The following is a 27521-nucleotide window of genomic DNA, read 5'->3' as shown; positions in this document are numbered from 1 at the left end:
TGTAAACAGTATTTTAAGGTAGCATTCATACACAAAATCCTTTACCAAGTGAATTATTCAGTGCTACGTCTTGTTTTTCCACTCCTTCCCTAAACCCCCCTAATTTCTCGGGGCAGAAAAACAAACTTTGATAGAAAAAGTTCTGCCAACAGATATTACAATTTATACGGTAACTGCAATTTTAGATAAAGAAGCAATGTCATTTTTTTTTTTCAGCCAGATTCCACTTACCACTTTCTATTTTGGAGATTGAATACCTTGAAATGTTTAAACCTCCAACAAAAAACACAATTGCAGGCGACCCACTCTCTTAAATCAAAGGGCTGCAGCCTATCTATACATATGGAATACCTTGGCTGAAGAGTGCCTTCAGTGAGATACTGAAACACTTAAAAATGGCTGCAATTTAGCTGTTCAAGTAGGAAATATATTACATAAATCGGTTAGGTTCTCATGTTGTGCTGGCCTGCAGGTTACATAAAATGCATAATGGGCTATTATAAATGTTGAATTTCCACAGAGTTAATAAGTTAACTTGATCCAGCAGAAATGTTCTACATATGTAACATAGTCGCTGCTGGCCATCAATTTGTTTTGAGTGTTTTAGCAGGCTGATGTAAATGGAGGCTGTTAATGGGTTTATTGAGGTTATTGTGCGCATAGTCTCATGACGTCACGCCCTCACGCGTTGCATCTCGAGCCTCTCACTTCTCTGTCATCAGAGCGGAGGACAGTCCGGATCAAACGGGGTTGTTTTGTCTTTGCACCTGCGGAACGGGATGGATTTCTCCAGCTTTTAGAGGATGTATCGTTTAAACACAGTCCAATAAGGGCAGTTATGGACACTTAAAGTGGAATGCATTCCTTTATTAAGTTGGTTTAGAGTTTCATTGTGATATATTTTCGGTCGCGGGTGTAAAGTTTTTTTCCTCCAACCCACTGACAGCCTGAGTGGGAGTTGATGTGAGCGGAGTGAAGTGGAAATGGTCCACCACCAGCGCGCCTCTCTGTGTCACGCGTGTTTTTTTTCAATCGTCCAAAAGTCCGACAGTTTTGCACGATGTGGTTTTAGCTGGTGGACTCGGGTGGAGAGTTTGGACTCTCACTGTTGGATCTAGCGGACGGATCATCACCTTAACTAACATGATGTACAACCCGAAGAAAAGCGGATCTGTGTGACAACTTTTATTTGAATCCCCTCTTTAAAAACCACTTCAAAAAGCGCAATGTTTTTAATAACTTTTGTCATGATTTTGTCCTTCCCGGGTAAGTTACGCTTTCATCTGTTGATTATATTGGCTATAATATATTTTAAAACTGCACCTGTTCCTTTAAAGTTTAACACAATAAACGCAGCAGACAGTGGTTGGAATAGGGCACTTCTAGCCAAATGGCCAAACGTATGATATGTTTTGATTATTAGGGAAGCGTGTCATTGTGCATCTGACAAAATTATCAACCACTCTCTTGTAAATATTGCTAATTGACTGATCGATTACCTTTTGGTGTATAGAAACAAATTAAGAAATGAGTTCACATCTGGATCACAAATCTGTTCCTGCTCCCAGACTCCGGGTTCACCTTGAAGGGTGACGGCAGCTCGTCCTCCCGGCCCGTGCGCCTGGACTGCGTAAAGGCCAGCGAGCAGTGTCTGAAGGAGTACAGCTGCAGCACCCGGTACCGGACCATGAGGCAGTGTGTGGCGGGCAGGGAGAGCAACTTCAGCGCGGTGCAAGGTTCCGAGGCGCAGGGCGAGTGCCGCAGCGCCATAGAAGCCATGAGGCAGAGCACGCTGAACAACTGCAGGTGTAGAAGAGGCATGAAGAAGGAGAAGAACTGCCTCCGGATCTTCTGGAGCATTTATCAAAGTTTACAGGGTATGCACTGATTCATAAGATACACCTTTTAATGTATAAGTGCTAGAAGAAGTATTAAGATTATTGCAGTCTTCCTTTTAGATTTGACCATTAAGTACAGTCATAACATCAGAACATTTCGGTTTGTATGTAAAAAGCATTAGGCTTATATTGGGTAATTACCACTGCTGTATCTGGCAAAGGTGGATCTATAAAACAACTGCTTGGTCTAATCTTCAATAATGCATTTTTCCCATACTGTTCACTTTATATGTGAAATATTGAACTGCAAAGAAATTGTCAGATAAAGGCAGTGAAGCAAAAAAGCACCACATTTGTTTCTGAAATAAATGTAGTAGAGTAGAAGTGGCTTATACTCAAAGAAAGTGCTTAAAAACGTGTATTTCGGTCAAGTTAGAATAGTTGCTGATTGATAACACTGACTAATCCCAGAATGAATCAGATTGCAGTAAGCAATTATCTCATATCGTATTGTGCTTGTAACATAAGATCAAACTACTTCATGAGAACTATTGTCCAATGACACAACAGTATACTCATATTTACCAAACAACCACGTAGGTCAATGAGCAATTCACAGGGATTCATAGTGTAATTGACAAAATGTTCAAGTGTATCAGATACCATCCTCGCACACCACATGTTTGCATACACACAATGTCAAGCTCATATTGATGACAGTTCTTTTCTCTCCCATGCAGGTAATGATTTACTGGAGTACTCTCCATATGAGTCAGTCAATAGCCGTCTCTCAGATATCTTCCGCCTGGCCCCCATCATCGCAGGTAAGAAGCTGCTTTCACGTCGCCAACATTCCTCAGGTTTTAGTTTGGACATTGTGCAAAGTTAAGTCACAGCACACACGGAGCCATTAATTCTCAGTTGTACTCTAAACCCGGTTTAAATCACCAACTCACTGCTGCAAATCTGTCACTATTTGACAACCACTCTTCTGTTGCCGTCTGGTTTCAGGCTGCAGCTTTCAACGCCCATTATCTATCACAAAAGATTTTTATCTGCCACTGTGACCCAGCGTATACAAAGCAGAGTCATTTAGCATATTTCACTTTCAGCTCGAAAAGCGATGATGAGGGGTTTCCATTTTTTCCACTGAAATAACACTGGAAGTAGCATTTAAGAGGTATTTTTGAATTAATTATGCCTTTTAGAGCAAAGCCTGTGTTGTCCGAGCACCAGGAGCTTGCAGAGCTTAATGTGTTGATTGTGAAAAAAACAGAAAAAGCCAAACAGATATGTTGCGGTTTGTTGTTGCGAATGTATATGGTATAGTGGATGCTTTCAAATGTCAAAGGAGTGCATTTGGACTTATATATATGCAGGTCCATATTTAGATTTCACACACACAGAGAAGCAATTAACCATCTGTCTGCCTTCAATGGCACTGATAGAACAAGAGCTGTGTGTGACAAGTGCAGCACTCTGGCTATCGTCAGTGTTTGGCTTTCTGGCTGCAGGAGGGCGTCTGCTGCACCGGCCAGCTACCATTCCAGTGGAAAAGAAATGGTCATTTGATTCTCCCTCTCCCTCTCTCCGTCTGGCTCTCGCTGTGATTGAATCCACTTAGCGTATCAAAGTGGCCCTGCTCCACACGCGATGACATAATGGCAAACTGTATTTCAAACACAGAGTAAAGAAATATTTATTGGAATTCGGATTTCTCCACAGCAATGCCAGACTAAGACAAATTGCAACAAAGCTGAAAGTGGAAGAGTGGTTTCACAAGGCTTTCAGATAATGAGAGTACTAGTAAAAGTTACTAGAGGACAAGAACAACACGTTTGCTTTTTGTAGACCAAACAAAAATTTGAAATGTTTTGATCTTGATCTCTAGGATATTAAAAGAAAATCTGATCCTCAACGTGCTCTTCACTCACAGTCAAGGACTAATACAGACATGGCAGTTTAACTAGTGAATCTCTATTTGGTGCCATAAATAATCACCAATGTATTTGTGAATATATGAGCAATATAAATTGAGATGCAGCCGAGTAGCCAGTTTAATGTATAGCTGTGTAAAAAGTCAAAGGCTATATGAAGAAATAAACCACCTATTGGGTTGAATATCAGGAATCCATTTGCCATAAGTGACCTCATTCCTCTCTGCAACTAAACCAGGCCTCAGGCAATGCGCAGTGTAAATGCAGTAGTAGAAAATCAAGCTGAAAATCAATGTTTGTTACTACTGTATACATTGAGGCAATATATACAAAAATATATCATTATATGTAATATATATGAATTAGCAGATGCATCTCAACTTCCTTATAACCCCATTTTTTTTAATTAAATATGATGTAATATCTTCTCATATAAATGACATTACTAATGAAAATAGCAATAATAAATCAACAAGACCACAAGTCTACAGTATAGCCATGATTACTGCTCTCTGAGGATGTACATCAGTGTTTGAGCTAAGTGGCTACAGTATGTTCACAATGAAAAAGCCATCACGCTGATGTGAAGCACCATTTGAATACACCAAGCTAACATGCCCTACAGCTGAGGCTGATGGGAATGTCATTACAGTAGTTAAACCAAAGCAGTGTTTTCCACACAGACTTTACTTATTTGGCGACATGTTTTTTAACGAAACAATAGGCATTCATATCCTAGCCAGCATCCACAGAGATGTTGTTCGCCATTGTTTACTGCTATTCCTCAATCATCATCTAATATTGAATCAATCCGCAACCCATGCTATTAATCAGAAGTGTTCATGTTATGAACTGGACAGCTCAATCTTTGCTGATTAACCTTTTCCTATTTGTTGTGTCATAAATACAACTACTTATGATCCAAGCCAAGTTCTGTGCTAAGTGTCTTGCTGGCCACCCACTGATTAAAGTGAAGGGGGCTGGCAAAACAAGTCTCACTTAAGGTGGGCTGAGTTTTAAGGTGGACTAGCTTTGTTGTGCTCAGTTTTTAAAATTCTACCTTCACTGAGTCACTTTGTCATATGTGTCTACAGAAAGCGTCACTTCCAATATGTTATTACATTGTTAATTCAAACTGAAAGGAGTGACATTCAAGTCAATAACAGCTCAAATATAGTCTCCAGAAACAGCTGAATTAAATGCTGCGTCATTTAGAAATCAATGAAGTTAATGAAGTGCCTTTCAGAGACGTTACAATGCTGCTGCGCCGACTGAGGGAAGGAGGTGACTACAGAACTCTAAACGAAAGAAAGAAAAACTGCTTCTGTACAACATACTGTGTGTTTATGTCTATATAATCTTTATGTAAGCTTAAATAAAAAATCTTTGCTAAATTCCACTGATCTTATTACAACTTTAGGTGATTCCAGATGTAACTCTAGCTTCTCTGTTATGCTTCGTTTGCAATCCCATAGCGAGAGTTAAGAAAACATTGTTGAAGGGTATATCTTGTACAACCACATTCCCAACTTATAATTAGACAGATTTTAAGAGACAAGATGAACGGATTGTGCATTTCCTCAACCAGTCTGACACCACTGATGTAAGAGCAGATTACATCCCAAGGAAAATCTTTGGAGTGTACATGCTACATTTAAGAATAAGAAAGGGAATTAAGTCTCACTGCTTCCCTTTAACAATGAAATAATAGCTAAATTAGTGCTTATTTGAATATGAATATGTCAATTTAGACCAGTCTTAGGGACTTAATTAATACCATTTGTATGTGCAGACAAACCACTTCTAATCTATTCCTATTAATACATTCCTGCCACTCATGTTCCTATGATGATATAACCATCATACATTTCGTTTTAGTGACAAACTTCTTTTTTTAAACCCTCGAACCAGATCCTCAGTTTACTTGTAGGATTAACTCACGTGTACTGACCCTACCACTGACCCCAGTACCGTTCCCCACTCCTCCCAGTCTATCCTCATCAGTAGTCCAACAGAGATTCAAGTCGGTGAACAAGAGATGAAGACAGGCATGATGATTTTCCATTGCAAAGATCTCCAGAATAATTCAGTGGTTGCCCGGAGCAACAGAATCAGCCTCTGTTGTCTTTGTCCTCGGCCATTGGTCCGATCAGACCATGAAGTAAATATGAACAAACTGCTCCAGCTGAACATCAGAGTATAGAAGACAGTCTTTTAATCTGCTGATCCTTTAAACACAAGACTGCTTTCAGCCGTATCAGCGAATCATCGGAAGGCATTTCCTTTCCCACACTTTGATTTCCTTCTGCCCCTCTGTGACCGCAGAATAACACCATTTGTTCCAACTGAGTTAACCAGAGGGAGCTCCAAACCCAATAATAGACACAAGTTATGGATTACAAGTTTGAAATGTACTTAGATGCTGCGTAATCAAATAGTACAACTTAAGCATTCAGTGGCAAACTTTATCTTATTTATTAGTAAGCATATCGTGTCAAATGCATATCCTAGTTAGTAGATATGCAACCATGGGTGATGCAAGCAATGGCTAATCATGACTTTGAGATAAGAAAATAAAACGCTGTCGGCTGCAAATGATGTTTTCGGTCAGGCGTGGAAGTATTTGACGTGCACAGCTAACCACACCCTGCACCCACACACAAGCACGTATGTACACAAACACTTCATCATTCATACTATGTGCATTTGTGCTGCATAGAGACCTTCATCTACATGCAAATCACCCTGCCTGCACATTTTCCCTTACATAGACAGTGACATCCTCTCAGTGCCTCAGACTTTCCCTTACACCTCTCAGATTGATGCATTAATGACTATCAATGCTTAAAAGTAGAAGGGAAGAAAAAAGACCCCCCTATTATTATTTAGCAAGTTCATAACTGACTTTATGAACAACACAAGGCATTGATTCGTGCTCTTGCTCTGATATCCTGCAGTCATAACAGCGCTATGTATCTAGTCATCTTAAAACAATCTTATCTTCTATTAGAATCATTCTGAACATGGCCCACTTGAGACATGCAGGAGGTATTTCACTTCCGTTTGAATTAATATAGGATGACTACCTGGAGGATTAAATGGAAATAAAAGGAGGAATAGCTGGTGCGGTATGAACTAAGTGAGATTTTGCTAATTACATGGGTGCACTTTATAAATGGGTCTTGGGTCTGGTCATAAATACTGAGACTTTGGCGTGGATTTAGCGGTGCTGGCAGGGAGCCTGATAGGAGGCAGGGTGCCATGAAGGAATACGCCCTGACCATCGCTGTTTTCCATTATTGGAGATGACAAAGAGGGCACTAAGTGGAGGGATAGGTTTAGAAGGATTAAATAAAGCAGTGATACATTGTAAAGGAGGATTTTATGGCATTAATCTGGACAGCATTCAAAGACTATATAGCAATATAGTTGTCTTGCAGTTTGTGGGATAGGGCATTTTTAGGTAAATAAAGATAACATGTTTAAGGTTTGGACATAGCTTTTAAACATTACATGGCAAATATACATAATATACATACTTTAGCTGGATTCAGGTGCCAGAAAAGTTTCATTCAAAATAGACCAATGGGAAAATAATATGCGCCATATATAAATCATGAATCATCTGCATAAAAAGGTAGGTTTTTGATACCTGGAAACAATGCATAAGAAAGGGAATGAAAGGCTAATACATATTTTCATTGAGGCAGAAATAGTAATTTTGCATTTAACACAATGCTTGATTTAGACCCTGTTAAAAATACAGTTACAGAACTGTTGATAAAGGACAATATAATCAAAAATCCATTGATCTTATTCTAATTATTATATAAAATGCTTTAACTTAAAATACATGAATAACTAATTGGATGGAGTTATGAAATATACAATTAGAAACCTTAACAAATATATTTATTAAAATACACAGCCCTGTTCTTTAACATCGTTGTGAGCCACAGGACTCAACAATGCTGATCAGTTTTAACCGACCATATGAAGTGGGCTCCATATTGAAAGACTTTAAATCCACTTCTTCTACTGATCTCCATACACACAGCTGGCTCTGGAGGTTTGGACGCACTAATACTCTACTCTAATCTGTGTTACATATAGGAGGATTTACATGGCAGACGTAGATAAAAAATTCCATGACACCATGTTCCTATACATATTCTGGGATTACAAAGAAAAGCTTGAGCAGTTGCTTTTCAGAACGTTTTTATCCAGAATTGCTACAATGGAATTCAACCATATAGAGAAAGGAGGTTTAATACCAGCTCTACTGCTTCTGCCACACCTATCAGTTATTTTTTACAACTCAACTCATTTTTGAATTATTCTAAATATTTCTTCGCTGAGAGCCGATTCATATCACAATTACTGTAACCAATATAAATAAACCAAAAATGGTTCTTTACAAACTACAAATGATGATATTAGTCAGACGCTCATAATGGTTCCGACATGGATTTATTGGATCCTTTGAAAAACATGTAGTTAAGATAATGACTGGCAAATTAATTTGTCATCACTCTGGGAAAGGAGAATAGCAGGCTTTGAAGTTAGTTCAAGCCATTTTCTCAATAATACATGGCTGCTGAGGTTAACAGATACAAAAACTGACAAAAGAGAACATTAGATGGCAAAAGGTGGCATTTAGTTATTTTCTGTAAGTAATACAATACGACGTTGATATTGTCAGACCCAATTCACCCCCTCTATAGTTTGTTGAATGGTGGCATCAGTTCAGGAAATTCATTTGGTGCTTTTTATATCATGTGCGAAGTGATGATAATCCATCTAAACCTGCCCTGTTCAGACATTTAATTGGCATCATTTGCAGCTCGTATACCAGTGTGAGTTTTGTAATTTTTGTTGGCTTTTTATAGCTTAAACAATGATTCAACTAGCCGATAAAGAAATCATTAAATTGCACAATCCTAGTTTGTTTATTATGAAGTGCTTATTTTGTCTAACAGCTGTTTTAGTATGTGTACTTAAGTCCTGATACATATGTTTAAAAGCTAAACAAAGATGCTAGCCATGTGTCAATCAAGCTTTGGAACATGCTTAAGCTCACTAATTTGAAGTGTTGTTTGTAATTAAATATAAAAACGTTATATATGCTGCTAAACGTTCATAATCGAGGGCCTTACAGACACTGTAACTCTTGGATGCTGTATAATAGAAAAGTTTGGTTCTCATATTTTTACTTTAGTGAATGCACGCCCCCAGGACACCATAATTAACCTCTTCTTTGAGATATACATTTAACCCTACCATGCTGGCGGTCCTTCAAAAAGGTCTTTTGTATATATCAATTAGAGGTCAAAGGGTCAGATTCCAGTGTTTGATACTCTGGTTTAGTTTGTGGTCCACATCAATGGCAGCATGGTGGCCTTGCTCAGGGGTGCAACTCAAGAAGGCTAAGTGAGTTTTGTTTTTCTTTAAGCCTATGGATCTTTGAACAAGATATGTTATATTTAAGGGGGGGCATATCGCATTACAGTTCTTGGAATGCACTTCAAGGTAAATAAATTTCTTATACAAGAAACTAGAATAATGTTTAGTTAAGAGTTATTAACATATACTCCGGGTTTACATGTTGGGACAGTCGTGTTATAATTATTTTTGACAAATGACCTCTTTGTGGTTGATTTGTTTTTTTAAATGTCAGGCTTCACTCACTGCATTTTAAAAGAGAAACATGACCATAGAGACTTTAAGAAAGTGAGAGGATTACAGAAACAAGAAAAGAGTGTTTTTCTATTGATTACAATCAGTGCAAGCAGCACAGAACAAAGCACAGACAAATAATAATGTCCAACAAAGCCCTGTTTTTAAGACTGTTAAATAACTTCATAGACCAGCATGTGTTGAGCACATTTCTAGAATTTGCTACTACTAATGCTCTCAATTTTCTTTTGTGGGAGATTTCAATAAAAGTAAATTTTGAACTTTGCCACATCAACAATGTCATAACTCTCCCTCTGAATTCAATGTGATCTTAGAGACATTTAAATATGAATTGTAACCTTGAAACTGAGAATATTTGACCCCATAATTGGCTTATTAAATGCAAAAATGCTCCAGATAGAAAAGGTTTTCTCCTGCCGTGGGGTGCTGCGTCTTTATGGAGTCACACTGTGACCTACAGCTCCAATCCTCTTACTCACACTTAGCTCAGGCCGCCTTCTACATCCACATACTTAGATGTATACAATTATGTCTTAATCCACAAGTAGTTGCTTTTAAAATGTGTGTTTTTAAGACCAGAGAGAGCATGTCTCTCTTTGTAACTGTAATTGAGGTAGAACTGTCACACCTATGGCCCCAGACCTACAAACAACCACTAAAGGATCACGGCCCACATCTCTAGGCACTTGTCAGATGTAAGTAATGGGTTTTGTAATATGTGATTAACCCAAGGTTCAACAATGCATTCAGATGTAATCATGGCTCATTCTGCGGTGCATGAAAGAGTGCAGTGAGCTTCAATTCCACCTCAAAAGGCAGAATTACAGAATTCACCCTTCCATGTCGAGGCTGAGGATACAGTTTGTGTTGCTGTGCAGGACTCGCTGGAGCAGGAAGGACTTTATACCAACAAATAAGAAAAATGAGATGTGAGGGAGTCATTATGTGGGCCATGGGGTGCTTTTGATGTGATGTGATGGAAGGGCAGGCAAACTGGGATGGAAGCAAAGATGGGTGACTTTTACGTTACCTTGAAGCAGGGAAATGCACTCAGTCTGGGCAGGTTTTTTTCACGTTGAATGTTTGTTTTGTTTTTCCCAGAGAGTTCAGATGTGTAACAAAGCAACTGCAACACATCTGAATCAACTGGAGCAACACATTGGTGCAATAATTCATAATGAAGCCCCTTTAAAAGATTGCTATATAATGTTTGGAAATACAAGCATGAGTGAGTTCAACCTGGCTCAGTTGCTCTATTTAATTGTCAATAATGCATAGTATAACATTATGAGGAACTTGTTAAAAAATATAGAAAATATATATATCTGGAGGGACATTTTTGAAAATGTTGTAAAGATTTATTCTGGTTATAACTTTAAGACGAATAGTCTCTTCTAATCATTTTGGATAATTCATCATTTGGATATTTCCATAGTTGCTAAATATATTTAAATGTTATCAACTCAATACCTTTTTCCAATGCACCTCAAAGATACTCTCTTATGACTGGAGGAATGGAGATTTGCATTGTTACCAGGTATAATGTAAATAAACTGTCAGTGTCACATCCAGATGTAATGGAACTTTTACAAGCTGAAAATATGGATTATGAGTGAAATATCCCTTTTTAAAAATCGCCCTGCAGGACAACAGTATTTCTTTGCGGAGCATTTCTTTCTCTTTTTCACTAGAAAAGCTCTTGGCTGCACTGTTGGCTGCACTGTATCCCCTCATATAATTCACTTTGAAGCACTAATCCTTCATGATGCGAGAAACTGTACAATACATCTTACATGATGAAATATGAATTGATGCGTTTTTCTTCTTCCTCAGTGGAGCCTGCGTCTACAAAGCAGAACAACTGTCTGAATGCTGCCAAGGCGTGTAACCTGAATGACACATGTAAGAAGTACCGCTCATCTTACATCAACCCGTGCACCAGCAGGGTGTCGGTGTCTGAGGTCTGCAACAAGCGCAAATGCCAAAAGGCCCTACGACAGTTCTTTGACAAGGTAATTAGGCATGTGATTTCTCAGCGCTATGTTCTGCTTTTGTGTGCGTTTGATGTTGCTGCTAAAATCAACATCAAAACTACATGTCAAATTGTTTTTCTTTGAAACTTTTGAACACAATCGCTCTGAAAAAGTCACAGTGACTTACCAGAACTTAAAGGTCACCTATTATTCTAAATATTTTTTTTGCACATGTTATTATTAATAATATACAGTGTTTCCCATACATCGACATACAAACCCCACAGATCCTCAACTCCGGTGTGTCTCACTCATTAAAGAGCAACTTCCAGGTTAAAGACACCTGTGAATAAATGTGTAGGAAAATGATGAATACACTAGATTTTCAAAAAGATATACAGAAATATACACTACAGTGACATCTGGCGTCGTTTTTGTAAGAAATGTTCACTTCCGCATAAAAAAGCCTCGGCACGTGACCTCCCGCGTGTGACGTAACACGGGGGACACAAGGGGGAGAGCGGCCGGTGTAACGTATTAATAAACATGGATCCCAATGCTAGTTTCGACACAGGAGACACAGAAGAAGTTGAACATGAATATTCGAATGCATATGAAGGACCACAACCTTATAATTATGAGCCTGCTAGGCGTCCAAGAGACCAGGAGCAGCCAAGGATTAGAAGAAATAACGGCCATCGGAGAGAAATTGAGCTGTGGTGTGAGGAGAACCAGTGGAGAACTGGGCAGCTATCTTGGTGAGTGACCGGTGTTAGCTACAGAATGTTAGCTAACGTCACATCACAACATTGTGAAGTTAGCAATCATATATCAGGCTATAACTAAAGTAGCATTGATAATATAGTAACGTTACTGGCAGGACTGTTGATACTGATCCATAACAGAAACTAATGCGCAAGTATCAGCCGTATCTCGCGTTACCTAATGCAACTCNTTTAGCTAAATACCCTCCAAATTCCTGAATGAGTCCTTACCCCAAGTGAAGGAGTTCGAGTATCTTGGGGTCTTGTTCTCGAGTGAGGGAACAATGGAGCATGAGATGGGCCGGAGAATCGGAGCAGCAGGAGCGGTACTGAAGTCGCTTTACCGCACCGTTGTGACGAAAAGGGAGCTGAGCCAGAAGGCAAAGCTCTCTGTCTACCAGGCCATTTTCGTCCTACCTCACCTATGGTCATGAAGGATGGGTCATGACCGAAAGAACGAGATCGAGGATACAAGCGGCCGAGATGGGTTTTCTCCGCAGGGTGGCTGGCGTCTCCCTTAAGGCTGCTAAACACCAACCTGAGACCAAAGCACGCGTACCGAAGGCGTCCCGACTTTTACGTCCGCTACGTCGCCTGCGCCGCCGCCCGCCTACGCCGCCTGCGTCGCCGCCCGCCTACGCCGTCCGCCTACGCCTCCCGCCTACAAAGACACCGCAAAGACTTCAGTCGACGAGTGGCAATAACTGTCCTTACCAGCAGGCAGCGGTAGTGTGTATTCGTCATTCAAAAGAGGCAACAGCCAATAAGAGTGATTTCTTTGGTCGACTTTCTTTGGCCGATTCAACATGTTCGCGGGAGGTGTGAAAATGTGCCATAAAGCAACAATGGTGCGGGACACACCAACCTGAGTAGGGCGCCGCGAATGCCCGACTGCCTCTGACTCCCAAAATCGGGTAGGTGTGTCAGGGCCTTTAGGGATAAGGTGAGAAGTTCAGTCATCCGGGAGGTACTCAGAGTTGAACCGCTCCTCCTTCATGTCGAAAGGAGCCAGTTGAGGTGGTTCGGGCACCTAGTAAGGATTCCACCTGGGCGCCTCCCTAGGGAGGTGTTCCAGGCACGTCCAGCTGGGAAGAGACCAAGGGGTCAGAGCTGGTTGATGTGGTCAGGGAAAAGAAAGTTTGGGGCTCTCTGCTGGAACTGCTACCTCCGCAACCCGACCACGGATAAGCGGGAGAAGATCGATGGATGGATGGACCCTCCTAATTCCATTTTTTTTAAATAATTACTTTCCTAAAGTTCTTAAATGCGCTGTATCCAGTACTTTAATGAACTATTGCTCGCTACTGTGCCAAGCATAGTGATTTCTATTGTGTCAGAGCATAGGTAACAAATATCAGAGCTATACATATTCTACATTCACATATCAAACAAATCCACCTAATTTGGCTGACCAACACTGTCTCCTAAAATAATCCCATACAACCTTACTGCATTTTCAATTCCATTTTGAGTTAAACATACTTTACGGTCTTTATTTATTATTTTATTATATAATTATTTTGTGTGCTTTTACTTGATTGAATTAATTTACCTCCTCCAGTTTTTCTCTTACTTAACCACCTGAAATGTGACATTGAAAATATGTGTTGATGGCGTCAAACTTTGACCAAACATGTGCAAGTCTGGAATGAAACTAGATTGCATACAGCCTCCATAGGCAAGGGTATGGTTGAAGATATTACAATTTGAAGAGTACATATTTTGCTTCTGTGAAAATGGTAGAGTGGGTTTAAATGTCTCGAGTGCAGCTAATATACTGCCAAGAAAAACAGGAGAAGAGATATTACATCTTATACCATCAGTCTTCTCATCCTTACTATACAATAACATTTCTCAGTGGGAGTTCAGTGCGGTACAGTACAGTCTTCATCCTCGATAAAAAGCAGGTACTTCAGATTAGTGGCAATATATTAAAAAAGAGATAACAAATGATTACTCATTGTGCGATATCAAAGCTATCAGCACAGCAGGAAGGGCATTCTGTAGGAGATGGGCTTTTCTACTTTGTAATACTACAGAGCTTCAAACGTACTGTGGACCAAAGGTGCTCCAATGTACCTCTCCAAGAGATAAGTCCTGCGGTCTGTAAATTGATAAACGCCTTTATCAAGCCGGTGCTTCACTGTTTAGCTCGGGATTATTACAGTTTCTCATCCGGCAGCCGCTACTGGAACCCATACTGCAGATACAAAGGGAGTGGCTTAACTGGGAGTCACTGCTTTCTAACCAAGGCTCTATCCCCACCTGCTTGGCAAAGATAGCTGCAACAATATAGAACTGTAAAATGTAATTCTTGAATAACAATCTAGTTTATTGAGAGGCATGTTGAAATAAAGAATTTGCATTTGTGGTTCAAACTTAAAGAATCTATTAAAACTATCTGCAGTTCTGTTTATATAATAATAAAGGATGGTTATTAATGTCAGGTCACGCCACATGTATTTTCTGTGTTTCTCAAAAATGTTGTAAAGCACAGTAGGGTTTGGCTATATATTGATATCAAATCAATATTGTCTTTCCCTTCCTCAATTAACAAGACTCATGAGCTGTTCTTTGTTGTTATCTTTACCCACTCTGTCATTAATCTGCATGACCTATGGTTATTTAGAAACAGTCTGTAAATATTATGTTGTGAAATCATCAATGGTCCACAGGGTGGGCTGTGCATCAGGTGTTAGATGGTTCTCCACCAATTGAATCGATCCCCGCCCCTGCAGTCAATCAAGTCTCATTAGGCTAGATAATGAACTCTAAATTGCTCTCAATGGAATGGCCAACGTTCTGTGCGTGATTGTGAATGTTAGTCTCTGTTGGATGACAGTATTAGTGTGTTAGTGAATTGTTGAATGCTGACTAAGTAAAAGTGCTTTCAGGGACATCGCGGTGAGACAGGTGCGCAGCCACGCCGGGCTGCTGTGGAGATATCGCGGTGAGATCTGGAGCGCCTCCACGCCGGATATATCTGGCTTTGGGATCTGAAGGATTCACCGGAGAGGCCTGCTGTCTTTCTTCAGCCCTGCATCTCCGGGCCTCCCACCTCCAGTGCCCCGGGCTCGGTGAGTGACGCCGCTTCACTTCATAACGGGAAGGGAATACCGTGGATGCTGTGCTGGCCTGGGGAAATGGCCACTATCGTGGCTCTGCTGTGCCTTTTGGCTGTCTTGGACGGTGAGAAGATTTCTAGTCATCTAGAGAAGTCTACTGGATTCATGTCTGTTCTGCCGTCCGCGGTGAGCATCCCCTGCAAAGGATCGGGAGTGCTACACAAACAATTACCGGTTACCTTGTCACAGGCAATCAGTTCGACAAAATATGTTTGTCTTTTTTGTTTGCCTGTGATGATGATTCTTCAGGACTGCTTCTTAAGCTTTAATCACACTCTCGCAGACTTTTCCGCTGAATCTAAAGTAGAAAAGGTTTAAAAGGAAAAGATGCCTGTTTTTTGTTTTGTTATTACTGTCAGGAAATGTACAACCTAACCCTGGTCCGCCCTGTAGTATTAGTCAGATCGCTACTCCTGCTGATTTTAAAGCTAGGTCTGGGTTGGGTTTCATCCACTTGAATGTGCGCAGTCTGTTAGGTACACTACATTTTGTCCGCATCTGGGCGAGCTCGACTGACGCTGACATCATTGTTTTATCAGAAACATGGCTAAATAAATCTACTTTGGCCTCTGACATTGCCTTAAATGGTTATAATGTTTATCGTTCCGACTGGCCTAATAAAGGTGGTGGCGTTGCCATTTATGTTAAGAATAAGTTCAGTGTAACCACATTAGTTTCCAAATCTATCAGTAAGCAATTCGAATTGTTATCTTTAAATATAGAAGCGGCAAAGGGGCAACAGGTCATGGTGGTGGGCTGTTACAGACCCCCCTCAGCTGTCAAGGACTCCTTGTCTTCGCTAGCAAATCTTTTATCGCAACTAGACTACAAGGAAATAGTGCTACTTGGAGATTTTAACTGGGACTGGTTGACTGCAGTGTCAGAGGATTTAAAAAACCTTTGTATCTCTTTGAATGTTACTCAGTCCTACTCGCCCTAACATTAAGTCCCCTAATAAATTCTCCCTAATTGATCTCATTTTAACTAATGCTCCCTATAAATACTATCTGTGGGAGTATNGCAGACAGACTACTGAAGCCTCCTCTCCACATGAACTTCAACCTCTCTGTCAGAGTCTACAGAAGCAACAAAGCAGCATACTGCATTAAACCTGACCTTCACAGAGAGGTTGAAGTTCATGTGGAGAGGAGGCTTCAGTAGTCTGTCTGCACTCTGTTTAGTTTTTCTATCTTACAATCAATATAGTAAATGTGAGGTAAAGTGTGTCGCCAATGTAACCGGTTAGAACTCAAAGTTACGATGAGGTCTTAAAATGTATGGAAAGGGTCTTAAAAAGGTCTTAAAAGGTATTACATTTGACTTCAGGATTCCTGCATATACCCTGTGAACTGTTCCTTTGATTCTTTTGATTTATGATAGTAATTACTTGTCTTTCAAATTTGAAGGAGGGTGAGCAAGCATCTTGAAGAACATTCATCATTAACTCCTCCAAAAAATATAGTTTATTTCATAATAACCCTGAATATGTGAATCATAACAGTGATTGACAGCTGATAGGAATAATATGATTGTTAATAGTATCATATTAATTCAGACAAACATCGACGAGGCAGTTAATGAATGTACTTATTGCAGCAGTCTGCATAGATTTGGTACTCCTGCTGGTCTAAGAGTGAGACACACTTATTCAGTTATTGTTCAGTTAAAATTATGTCTGCCACCTTATATATTTCTATTTAAGGCTTTACTGATGTGCCACAATAATGTCACCTAATATTATTGAGTTAAAATATTAATATTGTGGCTTTCCAAGTTAAAATTGATTGATATGACTGCGATTAAAATCAGCATATACTTCTGCCAGGGGATGCCACCCCTCAAATTCTCCTGCCACCCTCTTGCCACCCCATGAATATTTTTCTAGATCCGCCCCCTCTTCTAACGTAACATAAAGTACAGCGACCGCTGTTTGCACCATGTGATCAGAGGTATTGTTGGAAAGCTTAGTCTCTCCTGCACAATCTCATCGGATCCAAATATGGTCATTTCCTTTGTATTAGCAACCAATCGTGAAAGTACAAACGGGTCTTAAACCAAAAAACTGAATCTCATTGGCTGGTGTCCCTGCCAATGTTTCTGACAACGTGATTCGTTCAGATGCGTCACATGATGTGCTAAAACACTTCTTGGTTTAGCTTTCGCTGGAAATTTACATTTCAAAATGGCAAAAAAGAACAGCAAAAAAAACGTTCACATAGAAGACGACAACAATTGTCACTTGCACGAAGCAATGTTAGACAAAAACCAAATGATCCTGAATATGAAATACCTTCACGTGAAATATGAAATACCTTCACGTGAAATATGAAATACCTTCACGTGCGTCAAGGCGCAAGCAGTCATCCAAAGAACAGCAGGGTCACTGCAATCTTTAAAGGTAGTTTTCTCAAAATGAGTTTTTTCTCCTGTTCTGAGTGAGGAATCTCCACTTCAGTAGCACTTACATAGACCAAACCTTCCAGTTAGATTCCTATCAATATTCTGAATGCCTTTACTGAAGGGTTTGTTCATATAGCATTCATAGCCTGAATTATATAACATTGAATACCTAAAAACATGGCGAAAATTGATATTTTAGGGGTTTTGACAGTATTTTCTGATTTATGGAGAGATCAAAAGAGATATCCAAAATCCCTTCTGTAAAAACTTTAGATTCTAATATGACTACAAATGAAACAAGAATTTCAAACCTGACTTTATCCAATGTTCAGAATTGTCTTCCTGAAATGTATTAAAATATGCGCATATTCAATGAGATTATGGCTCATTTGCATGGTGGGGCGGGGGGGTGCAGTGCCCCTAAAAATAGAATCAAATTATGGGGGAAACACTGGATAATAATAACAAATTAAAAAAAATTATGTTATTTATATCTTTTTTTTCTTTTCTTTTTTTTTTAAAATCATCTCGCGACCCCCACTTTGGGAACCCCTGTCCTAGAGCACCATTGTGTTATTTTTAAGCAAATATCTCTCAGAGGGGCGTTGGGAGTGGCTCCTTATTTTCATCTAAAGTAGCAGACAGAGAATCAGCACTTTTGAAACAGGGCTGAAACAGAGGGGATTATGGGATGCTACAATGCACGATCAGTTTGGTATGTTGAGCCAAACACTTCAGAGACATGTTTTGTATATATCTGAGACCTATAATATATTGATGAAAAACAGTATAATAAGGTACCTTTAACTATAAAAAGGTATTTATTAACTGGATATGGTAAGTTCCTCAACTACTCTAGTAAAGGTGGTAGTGGCATTGGAATTAAAATATGTTTTTTAAGACATCAATGGACATTTTTTATGTTTTATTTCCATTAAAAGGTCCCATCTAAATACAGCTATGGGATGCTGTTTTGCGCCTGTCCTTCGGGGCATCAGACAGCATGTGCAGAACGCCGACGGCAAACGATTGTCCCCGTTTGTTCCTATGCGGACAAAGACAAACCCAACTGTCTGTCTCTGCAGAACTCATGCAAGACCAACTACATCTGCAGGTAAGAAGTGACGCTTAATGGGCTTCATCTTCACTCTTATGCAGTCTAACGTTCTTCACAATAGTGTCGGTTTTTATTATGACTTATTATTGAACATTATAAATGTGGCAAAATACTTTATTTGTCCCACAGAGGGGACATTTACATTTGTTACAGCGGAAAAGAGCTAAAGACAGCTTAATGTTGACTAAGAACACAGTCTTCCACGCCTACTGCTATTTATTTCACTTTTTACTTTATTATTTGCCTTGTTTGTTTGTTCACCATGTAAAGCGGCCTTTGGTCCCTTGAAAGGTGCTATACAAATGTAATCTATTACTATTATTAAGAAGCATGCATAAAAAAAATTAAGACAATCTTTTTTTTAAAGATTACACAATTTACAAAATACACATCCTGTAACAGTTCTGAAGATGTAGCAGCCAGGTATATATATATTGCACATAGTTGGTATTTAACAACAAGTTAAGCTTATATCTGATGCAGAATGAGGAAATAAGCAACTTTAATTTGTTATGTTTTTAGGTCAAGGCTGGCAGACTTTATCAGTAACTGTCAGCCAGAAGCTCACTCCATATCGGGCTGTCTGAGGGAGAGCTACGCTGACTGTCTGCTGTCTTACTCGGGTCTAATTGGTAAGTTCTCTGAAGCATTTGAAAATTGGCCTCAGAATTGTGTAGATAAGACTGGTAACAGGACCTAAAGCTGGACTACTGGTGCAGTTTGTTCTGTGCCTCTGATATTACTCAACAGTGTGTGACATCCATTCAGATTAACATGTTGCAAGGTAGTTTTTGAAATCAATTATTTGCCGGACAATATTTTTTAATGAGAAGCATGATTAGAGGTGATGTAAAAAGCTTTAATTAGATTCTGTTTTTCTGAAGCCAAAAGATAGCAGAAACCCATTTAAAGCGCAGAATGTTGATTGTTCTTTCAAAAGAGCTGCACATAATATGTGCTAGTTCTTTAAGCTAAAAACAATGGTGGTGATATTTTACCATGACAGTCACTGTGCAGCTATGGCCTTGTTCAAACAGTTAAATAATTCACTTTTCCAAACAGCACTTGTTAAAGAAAGAATAGACTTAGGTACAAATGTCATTTTAATAAAATATAGGAGAAAGGATATATGAAAATATAAATCAAACCATATACGAATGTCACATGACGTGCAGCCTACAGATAGCGCTTTATCAAAGATTACACAGGAACTGCGAATCTTTCTCTGTAGGCATGTATAATAATACAAAGCTGTGTAACAGATGATTTTCAGATGTTAACCAGCAAGCCAAATAACTTCATGTATTCTCCAGTGGAGATTGAGGCACCAGATCGCAGTTTATGAATTGCAAATCCATAGGGTACAATTCATTATTGCTCTGTGCAAGAGTAGTGATTATTTCTTTTGTTCAGCCTCTCTGCCGTCAGCGGGTTCCATTATGTAGAAAAGGAACAACGCTGAGTTTTAGTAATGAGATTTAAACACAGGGCAACAGTGACCAATTGCAAACTCAACAGGCGGACATTTTAATCTACACCATTCATATTGCACTCCACACAGGTTACACCCTCTAATTGGGCCCCCTGGCTTCACCACTCACTTCTGTCTCCATACACAGAAATGTGCATGTACTTGCACAGCTAATAACTAAGAGCCTACTCGACCCATGCTTCCTGTAAAAAAAAAAAAAAAAAGGCAAATTGTCCTCTTTTTTAGTTACATCAAGATGACAAAATTGGCCAAAAATGGTTTCATTCAACTTGAAGTACGTGTGTCCCAGTTCGGTCACAACGGTCGACTCCAATAGGTGGAAGGCAGCATCCAAAACTTTTTTAAAAACACTTGAATATTTTGCATGTTGTTGCACAGGCCCTGGCATATATAATACGTATACTTTACAAGTCATGGAGGCTTATAATCACGATGCAGCAGGTCGTTACGTCAGTGAAAAGGCAAAGGGGAGAATGGAGATAAAGGCACCCTGTAATATTGAATATCTCACTCTCATTGGCTGACCTGAATATAGACATTTGAAACCAAAAGAGTCCCGTTATAGAGGGTTTCAACTGTGAGAGTGGGACTACAGTTTCAAAGACTCAAAGTAGTTTTGTCCTCCTTTATGCTGCAGGTACAGTGATGACACCCAATTATGTGCAATTTCTTGGCATCACCCTGTCACCCTGGTGCGACTGCAGCAGCAGCGGGAACAGCAAGCCAGACTGTGACAAATTCTCTGAGTATTTCACCAACAACAGATGCCTACGTGAGTTCAAACCTTGTACTTTTCTTCACCACAGAATGCCAGATTGACCATTTTCTATTTGTAATGAAAGACTAGGAGATGAGGAATAAAACCTGGAGTTGTATGATGATCTTTGTTCTCACTTTCGATACAATGTGTGTTACTTTGAGTGTTATAAGAAATATCTTTTAACAGTTTTTTTTTCTCATTCAGACTCCAAGTCATAAGGGTATATAGAAGAGCAATATAAATTGAATGGCAATGTCCTAAATTGCTTTTACAATAACTCATGCCCAATACGTTATTACTATAAAACAAAACACATTTCAAATGTGCTGGTGCAAAGGTATCTTAGAATAAACGTCAAATAGAAATTGCATTACAACCTTTTATTTTACACGTTTTCTTAAGTCAAGCAGGGATGAAGTACATTTTTTGTGAATCATAAATATTAAAAGGCGGACGCTGCTTTTAAAAAGGATCTCTTGAGAAAGGTCAAGTAATTTCTTCTCCTACACAATTATCATTTATTGAAGCTGAACATGGACAAAATATTCAGGGCCATGGCATTTGCTCTTATTTCTAAAGCATCTGCTAACTTATAAGATGGCGCATAATTTGTTATTAAATGGAGGTTCAGAGGGTATTTTGTTAGATAATACTTAAAGTATTACATGTTTTTATAACATAGAAGCAATGACATTGGGACGGTGCATATTAACTCATGTTTGAAAACAGATGGTTTATTTTGCTTTCCAGTGACATTCCATTAAGTTTTAAACAGAATATTACATTACATGTTACTTGTTAGACGCTTCTATCCAAAGTGCTGTGGACAATCCCCACAGGAGCAATTTGGGGTGAAGTGTCTTGCCCAGGGACACAACAACATGCGGACTGCAGTGGGACTCGAACTTGCTACCCCCTGATTCGAAGTCCAGCACTCTATCCACTTAAACCACAGTTGCCCTATAATAGTGCATACATTCAGAAAAGCATCAAGTAGGCCTCATTCATTAATACACTGTTCTTGCAGGTAATGCCATCCAGGCATTTGGTAATGGCACTGATGTTGGAGTTTGGCAACCCCAACCCCCGATCCAGCCCACTGCGCTGGAGCCTAGCATCATCCGGCGGCGGGGGAAGGATCGAACCGGTAACGGGCTGGATTTACTGAGCGACATGAACAAACTGGACCTCGATGACGACTCATTATACAACATCTGTGGGACCTTACAGGTGAAATGATTTAAAGTAGAGAGTTTAAAAAGTGACGTTTCTGTTTTCAAATATAGGATGTCACTTTTTTTTAAATGGTATATTTAATTTAACCATTAAATCTGTGCGTCTTAAAAAAAAAGAAGAGTAGAAGATATGGAAACTGCATCAGTTTTTATTAGATTTTAAAGTCACAACAACATTAATCTAACGCAAACTAATCTAAAGAAACACGCAACATTTTGATGCAAATCTAATCCAAGGAGTAAATTATTTTTGACTGCAACGTTTTTTTATGCTTACAGACAAAAACATATCAGTGTATGGAAATTCATAATATAACTTTTCAATTTCTCAGTCAATTTACCTCCACTAATCTCTTCAATAGAGAAACTGTATTAGTCTTCTAAGGATTTCCATGCTGAAAAAAAAGTACAGCTACTTTTATTACTGGTATTATCATTAAAAATGCTAATCCTTATGAAGTCATTCGTTTGTAGTGAGTTTTTCTCTTTTTATGGCTGAAGCCTACAATAGGACAGTGCCATTTTAAAAGGAAAAATAAGATGAAAACATTTACCACAACAACAAAGGATTTTGATGTTTCCTTTTTGTCCTTTAAAAAAGGCATCAGAAACCTCTCCAAACTTCTGAGCTAAAGTGCCTGACTCTAAATTAATATCAGGGGGAGATCTATTCAGAGCTTTGTGTCTGCGCGTCAGTCGTCTGGCTCCGTCACCTTGACGGATCGGGGGTCTATGAAGGCACAGAATCCCCCCCCCCCCCGGGGCAGAAAAATGAGACATCAGAGCGGAGTCAGAGTCTCCCAAGCTCTCGTGTCAAAGCTAATTTGAGTAACATCACAAATGGGCCACAGGGGTAGCGTGTGCATGCAAGGCAAGGCAAGTTTATTTATATCCTTTATTAAAAAAGTATCTTCCAATTTCCTTTTTCTTGTGATTTCCTACCTATTTAGGGTTAAAAAAAAACATCTTGCAATTTAGGCTTTTTTTTTTCATTGATTTGTATTTCTGGATTTTACAGTACCTCCACTGTAGAGGAGAGGACATACAGTAAGGAACATTTTAGTGGGATAAAACCATAGACTGTATATATACTGTACGATAAAACGCACCTTTCAACACAAAGCAATTCAAAGTGCTTTACAAAAATGAAAGACATTAAGAAAATGGCATTTAAAAACAGTCATTAAAAAGGAAAGATAATAAAAGAAATATTAAAAGAAAAAACACATGATTAAAAGTATCAGTATAGGTGTACCGCTTTTCTTCATTTTTAGGTGCATGTTTGCTGACATTTCTGTTAGTTTTGAAACAACTCTTATCTGTTCATGCTTGAAAAATGTAAATGTTGATACCGATTACTAGAACTAGACACACAACTATTAAAAAGCTAATATGAGCATCATTTTGAGAACTGTGTTGCTCTGACCCAACAAATCAAAAGTATATTTTTGACCTTGGAGACAGTAGTCGGCAAAATGACATCACCACAATGTCCATTAAGTAACATACTGATCGTATTGCATATCTTTCTCAGCAGATCAAGTTTCCACATTTCAAGCACCACTGAGAGTTCTTTCAACTACTGCTCCCAATTCAAAATGTAAAGAAAAATACATCTAATTTGAACATCTTAGACTCCTGGGACAAATCCATCTGTTGAGGAACATTGTGTGATGTGATCGCAAGCTTTAAAAACAGCTAACTGCGGCATCGAGCTTGTTGTGACATTGTTTACACTAGACTCACATTTCATTTAACATGTGTCTATTCATCCATATAAATGTGCTTCAAAGGAATTGTTTGGCTTCACCAACACTTTAGACCTCTTTTATATTCTTCTGATAAATACTATTGGGCTATATTTTTAAATGAGATGATATCACATAAAGGGAGTAAATCTATCATGTTGGCTTTTAATAGCGATAATATGATTTATCTTCAGTTAAAAAAAAACATATCCTCCAGGAGAAAAGACCTCCTATAGAGCAATGAATCACTCCTCTCAGGTTCATAGAATTCTTTCTACTTAAAAACCAACGCATGGACTGTTTATAATGTCCCCAAACCACCATGGAGTCACTTTATCATTTTCTGTTCTTCATCTGTATCTATGAGTGTGTGTTTGTTTGAGTATGTACAAAATGTGTGTGGGTATTTTTGTGTGTGGCTGAAAAGGTTTGAGGAAAAGTTTTAAATGTATTAAACTGTCATAACCTTGAGTTGGGGATCTCACACACACACACACTTTTACACAAACAACTGGAATCTCCTGCCCGAGGAGGAGGATTATACAAAGAGGTGCATGTAGGTCTAAACCATGGGAATTGGTGGGCACTGAAAGCATTATCATGCATCTTATTATTGTTGATGCAGTAATGATTTTTGCTTGTTTTACTTCAAAGTCGATTCTTCCTTTAGCAGCCTCCAGACAGAGACAGTTTGTTCACTCCACTACGCTGACACTAAGAGAAAGTCTGCCGTTTGCTTCAGAGCATTCTTTGCAGCCAGACTGCGATCTTAAAATACAGGCAAACGAAGAATGAAAATCGATGTTTCTGTTCCGTCACTTACTTCTTTTTTTCCTTCCAGGCCCAAAAATTGGATTTGAATCTAACGGTGGATACTGCTCAATGTGTGGTGAGTATCGTTTTATGCAATCTATTCAATTCATTGTTTCAGTGTTGAACTTTTGTAAGGCAAATTATTGTTGTGAGCATTCTGATATCATATCGGCCAGTCCACACTACAGCTTCAAAAAAAGCTTCCCGGCGGGCGTGTCTGAAGCTCGACCAACAACCAATCACATGAATCTCCCGCCCCTGACACACAAGCAGCGGTTTGATTGGCTAGAGCTTGTACTGGCATATGATTTGATTGGCTGACGCTTCCACCGAAAGCTTCAGAAGCTTCAAAAGTTGAACATTGCTAAACTTTTGCAGCCTGAAACGCCAGGAAAGCTCCGCTCTGCTACCCACAATTCAGTTCGGCGAAAAGCGAGGTAACGTGACGTCACCCCATTCAAAGTGAATGGGCAGACGCGTTGGAAACCGTTTTTGAAGCTGTCAAAGCTGTAGTGTGGACGGGCCGTAAGATACAACATATGGATCCCTTAAATGTTGTTATTAAAAAGACCAAAAATTTGCTTCTCACAGTCCAAATATCTCTAGCAAAACTCGACACATGTTTTTTTTACATTAAAAAGCTGACAAATGCAGAAACACAAAGAATGTGATCCGTGTTTAACCATCCAAATATAACTGACAATTAAACAAAAAGGCAGATAATTGCTTTGCCGTTGTAATTCATCAGGTCTTCATATGCACAAATTAACTAAAAGATATCTAAAATGTAAATAACTGACACTGAATTTCAAACCCAACATTATCAGAAATGGTGCTATCGTTGTAGTAGATTTCATAGTGAAGGAAAAACATATATTTTTTAGATATCGTTCTACTCAACCTAACCTCAAAACGATGCTCTCTTCCCTCAGAACCATCAGCTGGACGAGTCCGCTGACTCTAAGGCCAACGCTCGCAGCGCAGCGGCAGACTTCACCTTCTCAAACCCCTCAAGTGTGCTCCTCGCACTAACCGTCGCTTTAATACGGCTCAAAGGTTTCCAACTTTTGTAAGATCTGAGGACTACGGATCAACACTCATCAGATTCAACTCATTTTGATTTAGACATTTGCCTAAGTGTGACACTTGCATTTTTCTTGAAATGGAACTAAGAGCGCTACAAACCTAGAAAAACTGAGGATTATATCCGAGGAGTCCACGATCTGACTCATTTGCCTTCCATAGGGGCAATTCGGGTCCTTCAAGAATCAGATTCACACTGAGGAAGACTCACTTTCTTGGAGCTAAACCCTGTGATCTGATGAGCACGTGCGTCATGTCTCTTCTTGGGAACCGTTCCAAATCAGTGCACATTTGACTGAATGGACGGCCAACGTTGCAGAGGAGTGTTTTCGGGATAAAGTGGATCATCGACGTCTGCATAACTGTGCTTTCATTCGTCCAGTCAGTAAACTGCTTTAGTTCAACAACAGGAAAACTAGGTGTTGTGCTGATATATAAATGTCACAAGGGACAACTAACACATATCATAGACACAACGTATGGAACATGATTCACAACACATGCTAACTAAATCAACAGCGTAACATTGTCAGAGTATTCTCAAAGTTCAAAAACGCAAACAGCTTCTCTTCTACATGTTCGGTACTACAGTAGGTATAGATTTGTTTTGTAGATTTATTTGATTGTTACGGTGGTTTGTGGTTTCATCACATCGCCTCTTAAAAAACATTTTGTACATACGATGCATAAAGTGTACACTCAATTACAGTGTGCTGCCGTCAGCTTGTTACATATCGTCTGTAATGTTTTTGGAGAGTCTATGTTAGTATCTGGAGACTGAGGCCTCTCAGCATTACCCAGTGTAGCTATGATTTAAAAAATGTGATGGGGTTCTTTAATCACGTGGTTACAGATATGACTGTTGTGTGATGTTTTAGATGCAAAGAGCATATCGTTATCTTAAACAGTACTTTTTCCTCGAGGAATAGCAAACTATCTGTAACACCAACAAGAACATTCAGACTTACAACAGTGATTTAAATGGATAAAACAAAGTAATGTTATGCTTCTGTTCTAATGAAAGTACATGTTCTGATATTGATCCATATTCTTCACACTGCCTCCATTACATTTGATTTTTCATAACGTCCTGTTGAACAGTATAAGGAACTACGTTTGTTTTTTTAATAACAATGTGTACATATCCACTAGAGCAAATGCCAAAAGATTAAAGCCAAGATGAATACATAATTATTATTAACAGGGCAACTCTTTTTTATCATTCAAAGAATGTACAACATAATGCCATTTCAAAAAATACGAGTGTTCAAATCACATACATTAAAGCCTGTAATGATACACCTCTTTTTAGATTTCAAATGTATTTGTAATGTTTTGGTCCAAAAATACAACTGTGTATCTGACCTATAGATATTACCAGCGTACACTTGAAGACATCTCATAAAGGAGGCCACTTTTATGTACAAGAAGTCTTCATCATGACCATTTGAAACATTGGAAATCTGAAATAAAAATGGTGAACAATGACTCATGCTGGTTTCTACGATCAACTGCAAACGATACATCCTGTTTTTGCCT

At 39.0% G+C, this 27521-nt stretch overlaps 1 protein-coding gene across 1 annotated transcript; it reads left to right on the top strand.

Moving 5' to 3' along the window:
• The first annotated feature begins 738 nt into the window (after window positions 1-738).
• On the top strand, window positions 739-27470 carry gfra1b (gdnf family receptor alpha 1b). Its single transcript, XM_010772722.1, has 10 exons — window positions 739-1266; window positions 1569-1877; window positions 2579-2662; window positions 11306-11484; window positions 18676-18848; window positions 19374-19483; window positions 20981-21115; window positions 22131-22333; window positions 24928-24975; window positions 25832-27470. The coding sequence occupies exons 1-10, from the start codon at window positions 1227-1229 to the stop codon at window positions 25970-25972; spliced, it is 1422 nt and encodes a 473-aa protein (XP_010771024.1). The 5' UTR covers window positions 739-1226; the 3' UTR covers window positions 25973-27470.
• Window positions 27471-27521: the final 51 nt, after the last annotated feature.

The sequence above is a fragment of the Notothenia coriiceps genome, unplaced genomic scaffold (genome assembly GCF_000735185.1).
Source record: "Notothenia coriiceps isolate Sejong01 unplaced genomic scaffold, NC01 NC01_scaffold00011600, whole genome shotgun sequence".
NCBI classification, from domain to species: Eukaryota; Metazoa; Chordata; class Actinopteri; order Perciformes; family Nototheniidae; genus Notothenia; species Notothenia coriiceps.
The sequence above is the reverse complement of the archived record's forward strand: the minus strand, read 5'-3'. Positions and strand labels throughout refer to the sequence as shown.